This window comes from Cannabis sativa, chromosome 5 (genome assembly GCF_029168945.1).
Source record: "Cannabis sativa cultivar Pink pepper isolate KNU-18-1 chromosome 5, ASM2916894v1, whole genome shotgun sequence".
Lineage (NCBI taxonomy): Eukaryota > Viridiplantae > Streptophyta > Magnoliopsida > Rosales > Cannabaceae > Cannabis > Cannabis sativa.
This window is the reverse complement of record NC_083605.1, coordinates 23,846,783-23,865,866: the sequence shown is the minus strand read 5'-3', so window position 1 is coordinate 23,865,866 and position 19,084 is coordinate 23,846,783. Positions and strand designations below refer to the sequence as shown.

The following is a 19,084-nucleotide window of genomic DNA, read 5'->3' as shown; positions in this document are numbered from 1 at the left end:
TATTCGCCAGATAGAAGCTATAGATTCCATGTTTATGTTAGCGCTCCCACTCAATTGCACTACCGTGTTCCCAAAATGTACGTATCACCCTGACCCAAAAGTAGGCTTAACTAACAAATCAAAGAACACGAATATCCTCTTGAGATTGAGCCTAATCATAACAGGATTAAGATCATTTGATCTAGGATCAACTAGGCGATATTGACTTGAATAGATATTACGGTAAGTTTAATAAATCTAAGTCAAAGTTCAATATCGGTCCCTTCCGATTCATACTCCATGCAACCAACCTGAGCTTTACTTTAACCAATGCTCTGGAAAGAACATAGCATTTCTCCAAATGCAAGTAAACTCTGTTGTAGATTATCATATCAGTAAAACCATGTGTCTGATAAATCTAGGAAACTTTATTCACATAGTCATGTTTACTTTCCAAAGTGTTGACAACACAATAAACAGGATCAAGTATGTGAAAAGGGTTTCAGATGAATTCATACATTATGTACATATAATCATGAAATAAATCATGTGAACCATGCAACATTAAATGTTATTTCTGATCTATATTAATAAGTAAATCTGATTATATTGAAATGAGTTTTATTTAGGGCATAAAACCCAACACTTACAATAGTTAAATGTTTTCAATATAACCTCGAGACGCTAGACTTCGTCCCCCTTATGGATGGTTATTCGTTGAACGCATTTAACACCGTAAGATCTCATTTGATAAGTGTTTTGTAAGTTTTCGTCTCTATTAGACTCTCCCCTACGATGACTACTTAGAGATAAACTTATAAAACATGAAACAATAGTGGAAGTTCATAAAATGAGAATAACCTTGACTCTCGCCTACCGGGACAACGTTGGATTCTTATTTTGATCGAATAAAAGGTTGCTAGAATGGTTTGCATTTTAGATGAGCTGACAACTCTATTCAATGAATGATACTTTGACTCTCGCCTACCGGGACACTGTATCAGTTTGTTGGAAACCTTGGAAATTATTTAGGATTGTATGTTTTAGTATTTTCACTTGTCATTCCTACTTGCTATATGTGTTAATAATTTCTGAATTATGTATGAATTTATATTGAACCATGTTATTTTCTATTATTAAATTGTAGTTTAATTTTGAATCTTCATTGTTGGTCTAACATGTTTGTTTTTCTAATGAGATAAATCCCTAATGGATTTTTACCATTAGACATACATAATAGTGTAAGATCTCGAAAGATAAATATTGTATATGCAACATCTAGCTGTTCATCAATTGATGACACCTTAGACTAGTATTTTTACAATATGAAACAAGAAGATTGTATAAATAAGATTACTTTGACTTTCGCTAATCAAAGCATCGTTGGATTCTTATTTGAACAACGAAATTATCCTAATTCCTCTTAGCTTATTCATTTCGAATTAGCTCAATACATATCATTGGATGAATGGTCTATAAATCATTTCATGTCATTCTATTTTCTCTTAAGAAATTAAATGACGCATATGATTATAATCCCGAAATTCTATTCCAAAATGATATAAATCATCAATCTTAGATATCTCCTACTTGTATGGGCAAATCAGACTTAGAGTTATATTAGTAATGGTGGTCCAAGATAGAATTACTCATTATATTTGGTATAAATTTAAGTCTTTGACTTTAATTTTAGATTCCAAACAGAAATTTTTTTATATTTCTAATTCCAGGATACAATATAGTTACACTTTCACAAGTGTTTAATATCCATCTTCTATCAATGGATTCAAACTGTATGGAATATGAGTTTAGTATTCTGTGACCAGGATCCACTTGCACTATTCTAAGAACTCTTTGATGTAACTAAACCTAAGTCATCAAAACGACACAACCACATTTTTATTAATCTATGGCCTTTGTATCTTGTTCATAGTGGTTTTGACAAGATCAATCTCTACAAAGAGTTAATATGCATATATCCACTAAAAGTAGTTCATCTCATTCGCAGATGGATGTACATTCAGGGGTGGATATGAGTTTTTCATTGTATTCTTAAAACGTAACTCTAGATTATACCTTATGCAAAGAAATTTGAAATGTTTGAAAATTTTCATTAATTTCTAGCAATGGTTAAAACCATTAAGGCAAGTGGTTAAAGATCTTGCGAACTGATAGGGGTGGAGAAATAGTTAGTAGATATGCAGTTCAAAGATCATTAAATTGATTTTTGAATTATATCCAAACTTACCTCCCCAGAAATTTCGATTTTCATATTGACGATTAGTTACTAGTCGTTGCCTAAATCCTTCTATGGTAATACTTTTTCAGAATGATGTAATGGTTGTATACTTAATGTAAATCATTACTAGATTCATTGATGACCTAATCAAAAATCTTAAGAAAAACTAGAGCCGTTAACCATGGTTTGTTAGCTATTCTAAGTGATTAGGGGTGGACCATCCCATAGTCAATAGATAAGAAAGTGTTTGTTTACACAAATACTACTTTTCTAAGAAAATGACTAAGTCTGAAAATAAAGTAGAAAATAAAGGAGATATTTTTCTTGATTCCAAAAGTGTTCTATCATCTTATTTGACATATGATGATCTCACTGCCTCTGTTGTCTTGTCACAACCGAAGAGATTAAAACCATTTAGTTTTCTTAGACATAATTCACGGTACCTTGTCGTAGTGGGAGAGTTTCTAGGAATTCACCTTCTTATGACTTGGAAGACACTAGTGATTAAAATCCATTGTGAGTTTAAACAAGTAATGGATTCTCAAGATAAGAAACTAAGAAGAAAAGCCAATATAACTATGGTTTAATCCATTCACATGGAGTAACCTAAATTTTTCTATTGCAAGGACATAAAAGGAAATTTTCGTTAATAAGTCTATTCAATGGACTTAACAAAACTTCCTATTCCTAGTATTCTAGGTTTGAGTTTATCTAAACCTATGGCTTGTGGTATACCTGGTAATTACTTACTCTAATGCAAGCAACTTACTTTAGTAAGATGCTGAAGCATTTTCTTTCTAATGGCAATCTATAGAAGCTTCTCGACTTCTAGGCATAGATTTTATTTATCTAAGGAAACGTCTCAACTATTCCAGAAAAGATAAAGCCATGAAAGAATCTCTTAAATCAACAGTGAGAGGTCTCAGATATGCTTTAGTATGCCTTAGACCAGACACCTGTTGTTGAGTGGGAGTAATGAGTAGGTATCAGATTAATCCAGGAGAAGAACATTGGAAGACAATCAAGTAAATCTTAAGATTAAGAAGAGGAACTATATGTTAGTCAATAAGGGTGTATTTAAAACTCTTAGACTACACCACATCAGATTTTGAGATTTGCCTTTGTGCTAGAAAATTTTTCTGATAAGAATGTTGTTGTGAAAATTATATTGATTTATAATTGCGCAAGTGTACACAATCACAAACAAGTAATACAATGATAAGTAATCAAAGTTCGTCTCCACAGGGACTTTTTACTAAATAATGCAAAATCAACTAAGAGCAATTCCAAGAATTTCAAATAAAAATAAAACAAAGTAACACATTAATTCACGAGAAAAATTTATAACCTTGATTCTAAACTTGAGAACTAATTTTTTAAACTAAATAAACTAAAAATAAGAAACTAAAAGCGATTAAAGTGGTGGTAATTTCAGATTTGGAAAATAGACTTGGGTGATTAATTTCCACTTGTATGTCCCAGTTGATACAGCAATGACCCAAAGAATGACTCAAAGCAATCCCAGCGAGTTAACAAATTTCAAAAAAACCAGCAAGCTTTTTCCAAAACTTGCAATAAACCATTCATAATCTCACAATGCATTCCTACATCAGTTTAGATCACAAATAGCCCAATAAAGCATCAAATCTTTAGTTACGCATGGTAGCAAAATATTCCTATTTCACTACTAATTAATACCTAAAAGAAAAGGTAAAAATCATGCATCAATTAGAGGGGTTCAAGTAGGTCTTGCTTTTCCAAGTGAGATCTAGCTTGGTAAATGTTAAAAATGGCCAAAAATTAACATTCAATCAACATTTCATCACAGCTAATTGAACTAAGACAAGATTACTTCATCATTGCAAAATCAAAACACTAGTCCATACAAGGGTTCATAACCACCCAAATCTCAAAGAGTTTAGTTCATAGCTGAAATTAAAAACAACAAACTAGAAAATAAATTGTTCATGGAGTTAAAGAGAAAATTAGAGAGAAGAAAATGATACAAAATGGAGTGGAGAGCAAGAGAAATGAGTGGTGAGCTCAAATCCTTTCTTTGGTAGTTGCCTTCTTCTCCTTCTTCTCAATCTTCTTCTTCTTTCTTTGTACTCTTCCTTTCTGTACTTAGATATTTTCTGCTGTAATTTTCGTACTTCACATTCAAAGTGCAGCCACCCTCTTCTAGTATCCTCCTCTTTTCTTTTGCTCCTCAATTAGGGTACCAAAGTTTACCCTAATTGGAAATCCAAGTAATCACCCACTTGTCCTTCATTTTCCACATGTTTGTTGAGTCAATAGTCAAATTCTGCCACCTCAGCTCCTTTTTTCTTCATTAAAGCCAGCTGGACTATCTGCCAAAATAAACTTACTGGGCTGACAAATTGCTACGCGATGATTGCTATAGCAATGCCACTCAGCAATAAGCATTTTTCTGCTCCTTTTTCTCCTTGTCCCAAATATTTCCAAATACCTATTCTTGTATTTTTTTTTCTGCTTAGAACACATAAAAATAACAACATAAGTCCATCTAACACTTACTAACACACACACTTCCATTTATTACAAAGACACAACAAACTAAACACAATTACATAGGATAGACACTAATTGCTCCACAATTCACATTAAATTCAAGCTTAAAAATATGAAAATAACTCTAAATCTTAGAGTTATCAATGGTGATTACTCTGGGGGTGGAATAGTGATTTTGGAGAAGTGTAAAAACCAATCTGAAGTCTCTAGGTCTACCAGAAAAGGACTGAATGTTAAAGTTGCAGGAAAGGTACTTATTCAGTCTAAGGAAAGTCCTATACATTTTTGGAACCATTCCAAATTGCCTTAACTACTAGTGTTATTTCCTGATTAACCAAAAGTAGTTGCCAAAGGTATAGAATCCAGTATCCCAAAAAGAGTAGACATATAGAGAGGAATTTCACATTATCAATGATTTTGTGATTAAAGGAAGAGTAATGGTGGAGAAAAGGTTGTGTTTAATTCAACCTTTCAGATCCTATTACGAGGAGTTTACTACTACTACACTTGATTTGTATATCAAGGTGTTGAGATTATTTGAAATGCACTTTTTGTTTTATATTAGTGCAAGTGGGAGTTTGTTGGGTTTTATACCCTAAATAAAACTCATTTCAATATAATCAGATTTACTTATTAATATAGATCAGAATTAACATTTAATGTTGCATGGTTCACATGATTTATTTCATGATTATATGTACATAATGTATGAAATCATCTAAAACCCTTTTCACATACTTGATCCTGTTTATTATGTTGTCAACATATTGGAAAGTAAACATGACTATGTGAATAAAGTTTCCTAGATTTATCAGACACAGGGTTTTACTGATATGATAATCTACAATAGAGTTTACTTGCATTTGGAGAAATGCTATGTTCTTTCCAGAGCATCGATTAAAGTAAAGCTCAGGTTGGGTGCATGGAGTATGCATCGGAAGGGACCGATATTGAACTTTGACTTAGATTTATTAAACTTACCGTAATATCTATTCAAGTCAATATCGCCTAGTTGATCCTAGATCAAATGATCTTAATCCTATTATGATTAGGCTCAATCTCAAGAGGTTATTCATGTTCTTTGATTTGTTAGTTAAGCCTACTTTTGGGTCAGGGTGATACGTACATTTTGGGAACACGGTAGTGCAATTGAGTGGGAGCGCTAACATAAACATGGAATCTATAGCTTCTATTTGGCGAATAGTAAGTAAAGGATGATCTCCTTCGAGCTTGACCAAACGAAAATAAATGGTAGAGTACTCATTTCACATAAACTGAAATATCATTTATACGGGGTTAAGTGTTTTAAAGATAAAATACATTGTAGGGTGTAACGGTAATCTAAATCCCTTTATAGTGTAGATCATTCATATAGAGGATCATTGATCAAATTAGGATTATAACAATGGATAACTAATGATGTGTCTATATGGTGGAACATATAGAGCATTCTATATACTGAGAGTGCAATTCTAAGTTCTATGCGTGGATTCAACGAAAAAGTAATAAGTCAGTGAATTTAGGTTATAAATTCTTGATCTGCTTATTGGAAGCTCGGTTATATAGACCCATGGTCCCCCCACTAGTTGAGATAATATTGCTTGTAAGACTCATATAATTTGTTTTGATTAATCAATTATAATTCTCAAATTAGACTATGTCTATTTGTGAATTTTTCACTAAGTAAGGGCGAAATTGTAAAGAAAGAGTTTTAGGGGCATATTTGTTAATTATGATACTTTGTATGGTTCAATTACTAAATATGATAAATGACAATATTATTTAATAATTATTTATAGTTATTAAATAGTTAGAATTGGCATTTAAATGGTTGAATTAGAAAATTGGCGTTTTTGAGAAAATTAGATGCAGAATTGATAAAACTGCAAAATTGCAAAAAGTGAGGCCCAAATCCACATTACTAGGGCCGGCCACTTTTATAGCATTTATCATCTGATATTTTCATTATTTTAATGCCAAATAATTCAAACCTAACCCTAGTGGAATGCTATAAATAGATAGTGAAGGCTTTCTGGAAATTTACACTTAACTTTCACACTTTTCATTCATAAAAACCTGAGCCTCTCTCTCTCTACCTTGGCCGACCACTCCCTCTCTCTCTTCTTCCTTAAGGTTTCGAAACCCTTAGTGATTAAAGTAGTGCCCACACATAGCAAGTGATACCTCAATCATAGTGAGGAAGATCGTGAAGAAAGACTTTCAGCAAGAAGGAGTTTCAGCACTAAAGAATCAGAGAAAGAGATCCAGGTTCAGATCTTGATAATACTCTGCGACAGAAAGGATACAAGGGTTAGAGATCTGAACGGAAGGAGTCATATTATTCTGCTGCACCCAATGTAAGGTTTCCTAAACTTTATATGTGTTTATTTCATCGTTTTAGAAAGTTCATATTTAGGGTGTTAATCAACATACTTGTGAGTAGATCTAAGATCCTTGTAAAATAATTTCCAACATCATTGTCTCACGCGATGAAGTGGGATAATAGACTTGAGCACTAGACTAAACTGGATGTGAATAAGATTAAGGTTAATGTCAACGAAGCACTTTTCGAGTCAAAAGGGAAGTTTGGTGTGGGAGCAGTAGCTTATAATAGCTTTGACACTCTTTGGAAGTCTTTTCAATGAGTTTTCATGGGCAAGCTGAGGCTTCATTTGTGGAGGTCGTTGGAATCAAAGAGGCCTTTGGTTGGATCAAAAGGAAGAAAGGGTGGCTTGATGTTCAACTTGAGACAAATTACTTAGTGGTTGTTCAAGTTGTGCATAGTGTCATTCACATACCATCTTTGTTTGGTCAGGTGGTTCAGGAGTGTAGGGGTTTGTTAGATTCTTTGAAGTCTGTTAATTTATTTTTTGTTAAATGTTATGTAAACAAGCTAACTCACTGTGTTACTCATGACTCTTGTATCTATTCAGGTCGTATTTTCAATGAAAGCTCTGCTCCTATTAATGTTTTATCTATTATTATGATTAAAACTAATTGATTCATAAAATTGTCATTTTTTTTTCTTTAAAATCATTTAGTAAATATTAGTTAATAAAAAAAAGGAAACAAAATATTAAACATTTAAATAATTTTTTAAATATAATAATCCCAGTAAATATAAATTTAAAATGAAATTAAGGAGAGTACTACAAAATAGTATAAGAATAAGAAAAGGCAAAGACAGACAGAGAGAAGAAAGGAGAAGAAAATGACGATGGTGTGGTTAGAAGCCGTTTTGCCACTGGGAATCATTGCAGGAATGCTTTATGTCATGGGAAATGCTCAATCTCTTAATTAACAAATAAACCCTAAAATTCTATTTCTTCACAATCAAGCCATATCTTAGTGAAAAATTCATAAACAAGACATAGTCTAATTTTAGAATTATAATTGATTAATTAAAATCAATTAACTGAGTCTTACAAGTAGTATTGTTTCATCTAGTATGGGGACCATGGGCCTATATAATGAGCTTCCAATAAGTAGATCTAGAATTTACCAAGTAAATTCTCTAACTTATTAATCCCTCCATGCACCACTATAGATTTGGAATTGCACTATCAATTATATAGAGCGCTCTATATGTTCCACGATATGGATACGTTATGAAGTATCCATTGTTATAATCCTAATAATCAATGATCATTTATAGATGATCTACATTGAGTAGGGACAAATTTACCGTTACACCCTTCAATGTATTTTGTCCTTAAAACACTTAGCTACCTATGAATAATATTTCAGTGAACTAATATAATCACTGAAATGAGTACTCAACCATTTATCTCTATTAAGCCAAGCTCGAAGGAAATCATCGTTTCACTTATATGTCCAGATAGAAGCTATAAATTCTGTATCTATGATTAGCGCTCCCACTCAATTGAACTACCATGTCCTTAATCTATATCCCACGAGAAGATCTATTGGTCGATTTTAACGAACAGATTGAAGAACATAAATAATAAAACTGAACTAGAACCTAACCATCTCAGGATTGTGAGCATTTGATCTAAGATCAACTAAGTGATATTGAATTGAATAAATATTACAATAAGTTTATTGCATCTGATCCAAGTTCAATATCGGTCCCTTCCGATGCATATTCCATACATCCAACCCAAGATTACTTTAACCAATGCCCTGGAAAAGACATATCAATTATCTAAGGTGCAAGTAAAATACATTGTAGATTATCCTATCAGTTAAACTCTGTGTACTGATAAATCGTAGGAATACATTTAATCACACAATCTTGATTGTTTTCAACTGTGTTGACAACACAATAAACAAGAATATCAATGTAATAAGGATTTGGATGAATTTATAAATCAAATAAATAAATAAATGATCACATGAACCAAATAACACAATAAAAAAGTAATGAAAATAAATCTGTTTCTTGATAAATGAATATAGAAGATTACATTGAAATAGAGTTTTATTTAGGGCACAAAGCGCAACACATATTGCCTTTGGATTGGATGATCGATAATATATACGAAAAGAATTGAGGATACCCTGATAGGCATCAAGAGGTAAAATTCTCTTACATGTAGTTTAGATTTAATTTATGTAATCATGTTGAGATCTTGGGGATTATAGTTCATATTAGATTCATCTAAAATATTTTATAAAACCTCACTTCTGCTTTCTACTCTGATATGAACCATAAAAACTAATAATAATAGAAAGGGGTCGTTGTCTCACGTGATGGAGTGGGATAATAGACTTGAGCACCAGACTAAACTGGATGTGAATAAGATTAAGGTTAATTTTGAGTCAAAAGGAAAGTTTGGTGTGGGAGTAGTAGCTTATGATAGCTCTGGCACTCTTTTGGAAGGCTTTTCAATGAGTTTTCATGGGCGAGCTAAGGCTTCTTCTGTGGAGGTCATTGGAATCAAAGAGGCCTTTGGTTGGATAAAAAAAGAAGGGTGGCTTGATGTTCAACTTGAGACAAATTACTTAGTGGTTGTTCAAGTTGTGCATAGTGTCATTCACATACCATCTTTGTTTGGTCAGGTGGTTCAAGAGTGTAGGGGTTTATTAGATTTTTTGAAGTCTGCTAATTTAATTTTTGTTAAACGTTATGTAAACAAGATAACTCACTGTGTTACTCACAACTCTTGTATCTATTCAGATCGTATTATCAATAAAAGCTCTGCTCCTATTAATGTTTTATCAATTATTATGATTAAAGCTAATTGATTAATAAAATTGTCATTTTTTTTCTTTAAAATCATTAAGTAAATATTAGTTAATAAAAAAAAGGAAACAAAACATTAAATATTTAAATAATTTTTTATATATAATAATCCCAGTAAATATAAATTTAAAACGAAATTAAGGAGAGTAGTACAAAATAGTATAAGAATAAGAAAAGGCGAAGACAGAGAGAGGGAGAGAAGAGAAAGAGAAGGAAGGAGAAGAAAATGTCGCTGGTGTGGTTAGAAGCCGTTCTGCCGCTGGGAATCATAGCAGGAATGCTTTGTGTCATGGGAAATGCTCAGTATTACATCCACAAAGCTGCACATGGCAGAGTAACCTATCCAATCTTCTTCTTCTTTTTTTCCCCTCAATTAGGGTTTAGATCCAGACTTTCTTCCTTGCCCATTTAATTTTGTTGGTCCATTCAGCATGTGCAATTTTCTTCTAATAATTTCATCTGTTTATTTTTAATTTATTTTATGTGCAGCCGAAGCACATCGGCAACGACATGTGGGACGTTGCCATGGAAAGAAGGGACAAGAAGCTCGTTGAGAAGTTGTATGCTGCCGATGCTCCCCAATAAGAGATCTCTTCTTTTCCGGTACCCTCTTTTTCGAATAATTATGAATTTTCTTGATGTGTGCAAAAATTACTTTGAAATTGTTGATGGCAAGTATTTTCTTAATAAATATAGTATTTTGACGAGAGGGATATCTATGCAAAAACACCTTGATTATTCTATCAACACAATGAAATGTCGGATTCTTTTCTACTATTGGAAACGTGTGATTGGACTCCTAATGCTTCTGACCAAGTTACATGAAATAGCTTGATTGGTTTGTAAAGTACAATTATGTCGTTTACCAATTATATCGAAATCCCGAGAGGGGATTCATTAGTAAAAGAGAGGTCTGCTAATGCTTAATTATGGCAATAATTTCAAGACTGCCTTCCTTTACTCTTACACATGCACAAACCTATACCTAGATCAATGTAATCAAAACTCTGCATACAAGATATTTTAGAAAACACAATGTATAATTTACAAGAATTATAGAAGTCACTTGTTAATTTATTTTCCAGGCTACTGATTAGCTCTGTGTTTCTCAATGGAGATTGTAGGGAAGTTGCAAACAGTAATAGCTACATAATTTTTTTACTCATCATATGCTTAAGAGTTAAGACCCAATTCCAACAACAACCTACTTTATTCGTCTTCTTCTTAATAATTTTTCTTCATTAGTATAGTTTTTTTCTCAATTGGTCATTGATCCACATTATTATTATTGATTTTTGCTGCAATGAAACTTTTAAATAACTTAAAATCATTTTAATTCCTGGCTCAGACTCAATTCCAACTAAAAGACCATCAATTTTTTTTTACTTTAATCTTGCAACAAGATCTATGCTATTACTATGCAAGAGCGAGTCTTTTGGTCTCTGCAAAATAGGTACACTGTTCGAAAAGTTGATGCAGAAGGCTTTCTTTCTTTCTTTTTTATTAAATGAGATGTAGATGACTTAAAGAATAAAATTCTAAACAGAAATTAGATTGACAAATCAACTAGTCGATTCCTGAAAAAAGATATTATTGTTCATCAACTCAAAGCATTCACTGCCATTATCATTTGCTCATCTCTAGTTTTAATTAGTCATTGTTCATCTTCATTCACCTCTTTGTGCTTTGGTCGCAAAGAACTTGACCTCAAGTTCAAAATAAAACCCCCCCTCCTTTTCCTTTATTTTTAATGAAAAGTCCTCTATTCATGCTCAATCCATAAAATTTTTAAAGGCATTCCCTAAATCTAAAAGAAATCTACAAAATGTTTGTGATATCTTTGTTCTATACCTTTGTTTTGTTTGAATTGGAAGGAGTGGAATTTCTAGCATGAACAAGCCAAGCATACAACTTCTTGACAAATTTCTGTACCTTCTTGAGTAACATAACCTCAATTCTTCTTTGATAAAACTGATTACTGAAAGAAATGCATGGTAATGGAATGTTAAATTTTTATTTCTGCAATTGGAGAAGGAAACAAACCACATACCGGTGTCCAGTGTTAAAGTTATATGTATATTATTGTATATGAGAAAAACTAAACAACCACATTCTTGCTGAGATTTGGCTAAGTATAAGCATCAATAGAAAACTAGCCAACATGATGGCTCTTTGATAGACTGAAATAAGAGGATCTTCTATGGCATAGAAATTCAATGGTTACAAATTTTGAAGAAAATTAAAATTTCGGTGCAGTGTAGCTGTTTGGTTTTTTAAGACCAGGGATCTTTTCAACAATGTTTTTTTCTCGAGTAATTTACGGCAAAACTCCAAAAACTCTTGCCTCACTAGCAATTAACTTCCAAAACTCAAATTTTGGTGGTAAAACCCCTCAAAACTTATATCCTGTTAGCATTTAGCTATTTCTATTCATCTTTTGCAGTTAAGTGCCACGTTGGCTATCCATGTGTACACAAGGTATTGTCCATTTGGACACAGTGTACATGTGACACAATTTAATTGGCCCCGTAAATACATAATTTAAATATAAAATTTAGATTAAAAAATATATATAATTTGTGTTGAAAATATATCTAAGTGGTTCTGGGAATTATATTGCTAATTGTTATGTTTCTTTTTAACTGGTTTTGAAATGAGAAATGTCTAATTTAAGGTTTCTAACTTTTACGGTTTTCTTTATAAGTTTTGAATTGAATTCTTTTATTTATTAATTAAAATTTTAATTTTCAACTAATTATATATATATTTTATTTTTAAATATTTATTTACGCGGGCCAATTAAATTTTTTCACGTGTACAACATTTCCATTGTGGACAATACCTGTGTACACATGGATAGCCAATGTGGCCCTTAACTGCAAAAGATGGATGAAAATTCCTAATTGCTAACAGAACATGAGTTTTGGGGGTTTTCTCGCTAAAATTTGGGTTTTGGGGGTTAATTATTAGTGAAGTTAAAATTTTTGGGGTTTTGCCATAATTTACTCTTTTTTTCTCTTTCTGATCTACTTAGAGATTGAAATTTTTGGATGTAATATAATATGAGCCCATATCATCTTCTTTTGTAGTTAAATACCGTATTGTCTTTAAACCTTCTATTTTCTTTCCTAGGTTAATATAATTCTTGTTTTTTTTTTCTTTCAATATATATGAGTGTATATATGTATCTATACAACTAAACAACATAGTTAGCTACATTGCACGAGTTTGTTATTATGTCTAATAATCATATTTACAGGAGTTGACCGTTTCATTTTTGCCTGGACTAAGGCTCGGACTTCTGTCCCGGGTTTAACACATAAAAGTTACGGTTTTCTATTGCTTACATTTTTCTTTCATAACTGGTGTGTTTGCGTTAGTTTGAGGGTGCCTTAACAAGTGTTGGGGGCTCCTTGTTACTTGACTGGGAGTTTGCTCCAGTACCGCCAAGAATTTCAATGTTAAGTGGAAGTGAAGGTGGGATGCCTAACTACACATCCTGTCCTTCTCCGAGGCCACTAGCCCAACCCCTTGGGGTTGCTTTAATCTTATCGAATGATGTTTCATTCAATGTGATATTCTCAAGGTTTAATTAGATGTTGTGAGTTATCTTTGATAGACTGGTACTTTTTCATATGCTAAATACTGATGTGAGGTGAGTGTTTGCAACCATAATACAGCTTGTAAATATAAGATCATCTTAGAAACATGGTAGACGAGAAGCAGTTTTGAAGGTGGTACAAAAAAAAATGCTAATTGCACCTTTTGATGGTGCTTAACTTGAATCCTGGCTCCAACATAATGGTTTTTCAGCTGTATGTGACTGAGTCTTTGCAACCATAGTAGCTAGTAAAAACAATTTTTTTTAGAGGTATGGGTTCCTTGGGAAAATGGCCTCTTTTTTCAAGTCTTTGGCCTAGTTTTGATAAATCTTTGCAAAATGACCTCTCACACTCTAAACAAGAGAAGCAGTTTTGAAAGTGGTACGGCAGAAAAGTATGATAATTGCACCTTTTGATGGTGCTTAACTTTTAAATCCTGGCTCCAGCATAATGTTGTTTCAGATGTATGGGGGCTGAGGTTATTTCGATAAGAAAAAAATTATAACTAAGTAGTATCAGATCATATTCATTAATGTATTTATGAAATAATATGTAATTCTTCTTCTTTAGTTTTAACAAATATTTTCTTTTCTTTCCCTTGTGCTTTTCTGTTTCATTCTCATGTCCCTTTCTGTTCTTTTTCCACTGTCCTGCCTAGTTGTGCGTCCAAAATGATTTATTTTTGGGTCTGCCAGTTTCTTGTTTTCTCTATCTACATTTTCTTCCTTGCTTAGTTTGCTTTTTAGTTCAGTACTTCCACTTGTTTGGAAATTGTAATATTTTAAATTTATTCTTCTGCAGATTAAGTTTTCTGTTTGAATTTAAAATTTATTTTTAATAATTTGATTAAGGAATTTCTGGTGTCACGGTCTGTTTTGCAGGAATCTTTGTTGCTGGAATCCTAAGTAGTAATAAAGTAATCATGAAGAATCCTTGTAGGAAGTCTCAGATATAATGTTTTACTTTTGTCGATGTATGTGAATTTATTCATACTGCCTCTGGGAAAATCACGTTTTCCTTGCGCTCATTTATGTTGGAGCTTTGTTTTATTTCGATATCTTTGTATCTGCTGCCCGTTCTGGACATGGTTTTTTTTTAATCAATTGAAGTTGTAGTTTCAAAATGGGTCCTATGGCTGTTACCAAAGGTTGAAAAGAGTATGTATCACTTGATTGGGTTTTGAGGACAAATTACATTTCATATGGAAGAAGCTTTCTGGGTTTACCTTTTACTAATAATCAAGGGGTTTGGATTCGAACCCTTGCACTTTCCTCTATCTTACCCCTTCCTTACCACTGAGTTTGCCTCAATGGAGGCTTAAGTTTTACGGTCACGAAAGAATAATTGTGTAAGTTTTGGCGATATGAACACAGATGCATATGCTGTTTGTTGTTGGGTGATGTCTATGGATAATTTACGCGTGTTTGTGATTTTTTGACTTCCAATTTTTAATCAAATTAGGAAATAAATTGTGCTTTGTTTATGAAAATTTCAAATCATATTAAATTTTTTATTTGTATTTTGTTTAATAGTAATTGAGTAATAAGATGATATTAAATTTTAACTGAATATTTTTTTTATGTATATAATTATTTTTTAAAAACATGTTGAACTATTCCAACGAACTTATGTTTATTTTTCAATCAAAAAAAAAAAATATGTTAACTTCCTTTTTTTTTTTTAAAAAAAAAAATCCCTAAATGCGTAATAATATTAATAATAACACCAATTTAATATTTAATCCATAAATAACTAATTCTTATTTTCTTAACAGACAGTTTATTAATATTTATTCTGTCAAAAAAAAAAATTACTTTTTATTTTAAAGTTAATTACTTCATATTTATTGGCTAGATGTTTTTTTTTGTTCATTTAGTATTAATCTTTCAATAATATTGATAATTGTTTTCAAAAATAAAAAATAAATAAAAATCAATTACCTAATTGTTATGTTAGCTTCACGTGGCATCCTCAAAGTATGACTGGCTTGCATAATTCCAGACCAAGTCCAAGTCGAAAAGATAGACCTGAGCTCTTCTAAACTCCAAGAGCCGAGCCTCCAAAGACATGATTATTCCATTCCCAAAAGCCCATCTAGTCTTCTAGGAGATAGAGTAAAGAAAATCCTCCAGACAATAATTGAGGCACATCCAGACATGAAGTCCAAGAGGTGCATCTGGAAGCCCTTATAGGGTGACGTGGTTGCCTTTTGACACCTAGTCCCACTAAATTAGATCTTGTCTCCTATGTCAGGATATGGTAGTGCGCATACCGTAAAAAGGGATATATTTTTTTTGTCCAAATTCGTCCATCTTACATTCCTGTCTACTGTAGCAGCACCCACGCGTGGTGTAACATGTGTGCTAAGATGACACGTTACAAGCTAAGTGATGCCCACAAGTTGATTAAGTGGTGGTCAAGTGGTGGTGCATGCTGGTGGCATGCTGATGCTTAGTTTGTAAGGCAGTGGTATTTTCGTAAATATCTTCAATATTATTCGGAATGGGACTGGACTTGGTATTCGCCATTTATTTGGGTCTACAAATACAATGGTGCAATTGGATTGGCGAATCTATGTGATTTGGTATATGGTTCGACCATATATTTATAGAGCCAAAATCATGCATGTTCTTGGTAGAAGGCTAAAAGCTGAGAATGCTCTTTAATGGGGGTACCCTGGTGTCAGCTCTCCACCACAAACTGACACCTTGGTGCTAAGTAAGCTACTACTAGTCAGCGGGGCTAGTAGGACGGGCATATGAGGACCATGAGGGGACTCATGTCTCCATGAGTTGGAGTACTCGTGGATATTATCAGGCCAATCTGGTAGTGCGTTTAAGAAGCTGCCAGAGGTTAACGGGTACGTTTTCATTGGCTTGCCGGTATGTCTCTTGCATGGGACGTGGCCTAAACCTCCAAGAGACGTTGTGGTGTGCCTTGGCCACGAGTCTCAACACGAGATGACACGGATAGTCATTCGTGGGCTAGTTTGCATATGCGCATGGGACAGATGCACCATGCTAGAAACGGACAGAGGTCTAGTGTATGCAACTAGTTTGGCAGTTTGTCTTGAGGGCCTACCAACATGCGTGGATGCATGACGCCTTGAGGATTGGTCCATGGACGCATGGGAGTCCTTGGGGAACGAGGGAGACTGTTCAAACAGTATCGAATGGGGAATGATAGAAGCGTTGGCACATTGACTTAGTGTTGGCATCTTGCCACACATACTACCTTGGTCACGAGTGACAAGGTGAGCGTCGGTGTTGGGATTTGCCTTATCATAGTGGGAACCTATGGACAGTGCGAGTATCTTGGCTAGAGAGCCTCGATGCATGGGTGCACTCATGGATGCTTGCAAGCATGACACGGCGGGAGTTGTTCGAGATACGGAAGTGTGCATGAGGCACACGATCACGTGAAAAATGAGTGTTACTCGGATGGTTGGAAGGCTGACCTGGCTTAGAGAAGTCAAGGTGCCGCACGGGTGTTCCACTGCCTGAAAAGGTGAGCCCGTGACAGTTGGTATCAGAGCCAAGTTCATCTCAGTGGGAGGTGAACCTGGTTGGCCAATCCTAGAAAGGATGTAGGCGTGTGGACGGATCGAGATGGTCCGAATGTTGGAACAAGATGTCGTTGAGCCAGTTAGTCTTTTAAAGGGGATCACTAGACTGAGATGGAGTTAAGACGAGGTTGTTTTTCTTCATGGGAATACTGGACATCCTAGAGAGGAGACAATGATGGTTGCTTCGAGTTAAGTTCAAAGATGCTAGAAAGACAACTACCACGTGCAATTGTAGAAAGGCGCAACAAAGTGGTTGAAATTCATTGGGCAGTCCATACTGTATGCTTGGTACATTGGGCCGAGTTTGCCTGAGTGACATCGTAAGCCGCAGGAGGCGCTTTTGTTGAAAAGGAAGCTTGTTGGCAGGGTTGTTGAAGTAGTGCAGGGGCCGCCAGATTCTTGTTAGTCACGACAGTGGTCGAGAGTTGATGACCGAGATGGTTCAAAGAGAGATAGACATGGAATGCTTCAGTTGCTACATGGGTGTGTCAAGAGGGACACACATGGAAACCAAGGAGGGAGAGGCCGCAATTGTCAGAGGATGGTTGTACTTGGAAGTATTCGCATGTGACTTTTATTTGATCCAGATGGAAGCGCCGAGACAGTTGAGTGGAATGTGTTGGCTTGTTAAAGCGCCATTGGGCGTAAGTCACACAAAGGCATTGACAGGGATTCGAAGTTGTGGAATGAATGCATCAAAGAAGCCAGCAAGGCTGAAAAGACCGAGCGCAAGCGTGTAGATGGCACTAGAGTTTGTGTGGACGCCAGAGGGTCGTGCCAGTGAGACTTTGAAGTTATGTTTGCCTGCGAAGGTCAAGAAGGGTGCTAGAGTTTGCATGGAGGCCAGAGGGCAGCATCATTAGAACTTAGTACATCGTGGGAGCTAGAAGGGCGTGATGCAAGTATGAATCAGTTGGATGATTGAGCAGACATTGCATGCATATGGAAATCGATGGGGGTACTATATGAGATAGTTGACTCGAGAGTCACATCCTGCGGGATGCACTTTGAGATGGCATGGTGTGCATGAAGAGTTGGGCGGTCAGGCATTTGCGTGTGGGCATGTTGTCGAGGACGCCAACAGACTTGGCCCTCCGAATCATTTTTATGCTATACGAGCATAAACAATAACCATTTAGAGAAGTGGGGGAGAGACCTTCACGGTTCACTCATTAGACTAGGAATTCATTACAAGCATCGAGATGAGTATCATGGAGATGGATTTTGTTCAGGATGTAAAGTCAAGAAGACTCAGGACACAGGTTGTGCCAATTATCTAGGGTGAAAGTTTGTAGGACTCAGGTACTAAGATAACACCATGGGAATGTTGGCCTAAGGTGAAAGTCAGCAGGACTAAGGTACTAAGGCAACATTGAAATGTCGAGGGGTAAAGAGTCAGAATGACCGAGGCATTAGTTCAACTTTTTCATCAAAATGACATTTGGGAATGGAGAGACCGTATGCGAGTAAGCGATTAGCTTGCGAGCTATATCTTGAGGGGTATTCCTCTAAGAGAGAAGTTCTTCCCAAGTTGAAGTGGGGGAGCCCACTAATTCACATGTTTGAAGAATTAGGGTACTTGTTCAGTTTTGGTGTGTGAATCTAGAGGGAAACACTACAACAGAAGGGTTGTTCAGTACGAAAACTTGCATGATTGTTGTAAGCTGCAGATAGACAATATGCAAGGGCGTAGGCAGGTATCAAGACTGAGCTAGTTTGCGGCATGTTATGGACATGTTTTTTGTTTATGGGGACACTGGTGTTGTATGGGACACTGTAAGCCGAATGGTTCAGATAGCATATGCCGATGGGAGATAGCGGATTGGGATGACTTCAAGTCTTAAGAGTAAGATTGAGTGTTATCAAGTTTTTCGAAAGTTAGCGAGTCATTAGAGGATTCATGGTTGATTTTGGGAGACAGACTTATGACATAGTTTTGAGAGTGGACACAAGCAGGAGCC

At 34.7% G+C, this 19,084-nt stretch overlaps 1 protein-coding gene across 1 annotated transcript; it reads left to right on the top strand.

Annotated features, from left to right (window-relative positions):
• The first annotated feature begins 10,093 nt into the window (after positions 1-10,093).
• On the top strand, positions 10,094-14,681 carry LOC115702056 (NADH dehydrogenase [ubiquinone] 1 alpha subcomplex subunit 1). The gene is made up of 3 exons (XM_030629507.2): positions 10,094-10,290; positions 10,446-10,559; positions 14,440-14,681. The coding sequence occupies exons 1-2, from the start codon at positions 10,183-10,185 to the stop codon at positions 10,539-10,541; spliced, it is 204 nt and encodes a 67-aa protein (XP_030485367.1). The 5' UTR covers positions 10,094-10,182; the 3' UTR covers positions 10,542-10,559; positions 14,440-14,681.
• The last annotated feature ends 4,403 nt before the right edge of the window (positions 14,682-19,084 follow it).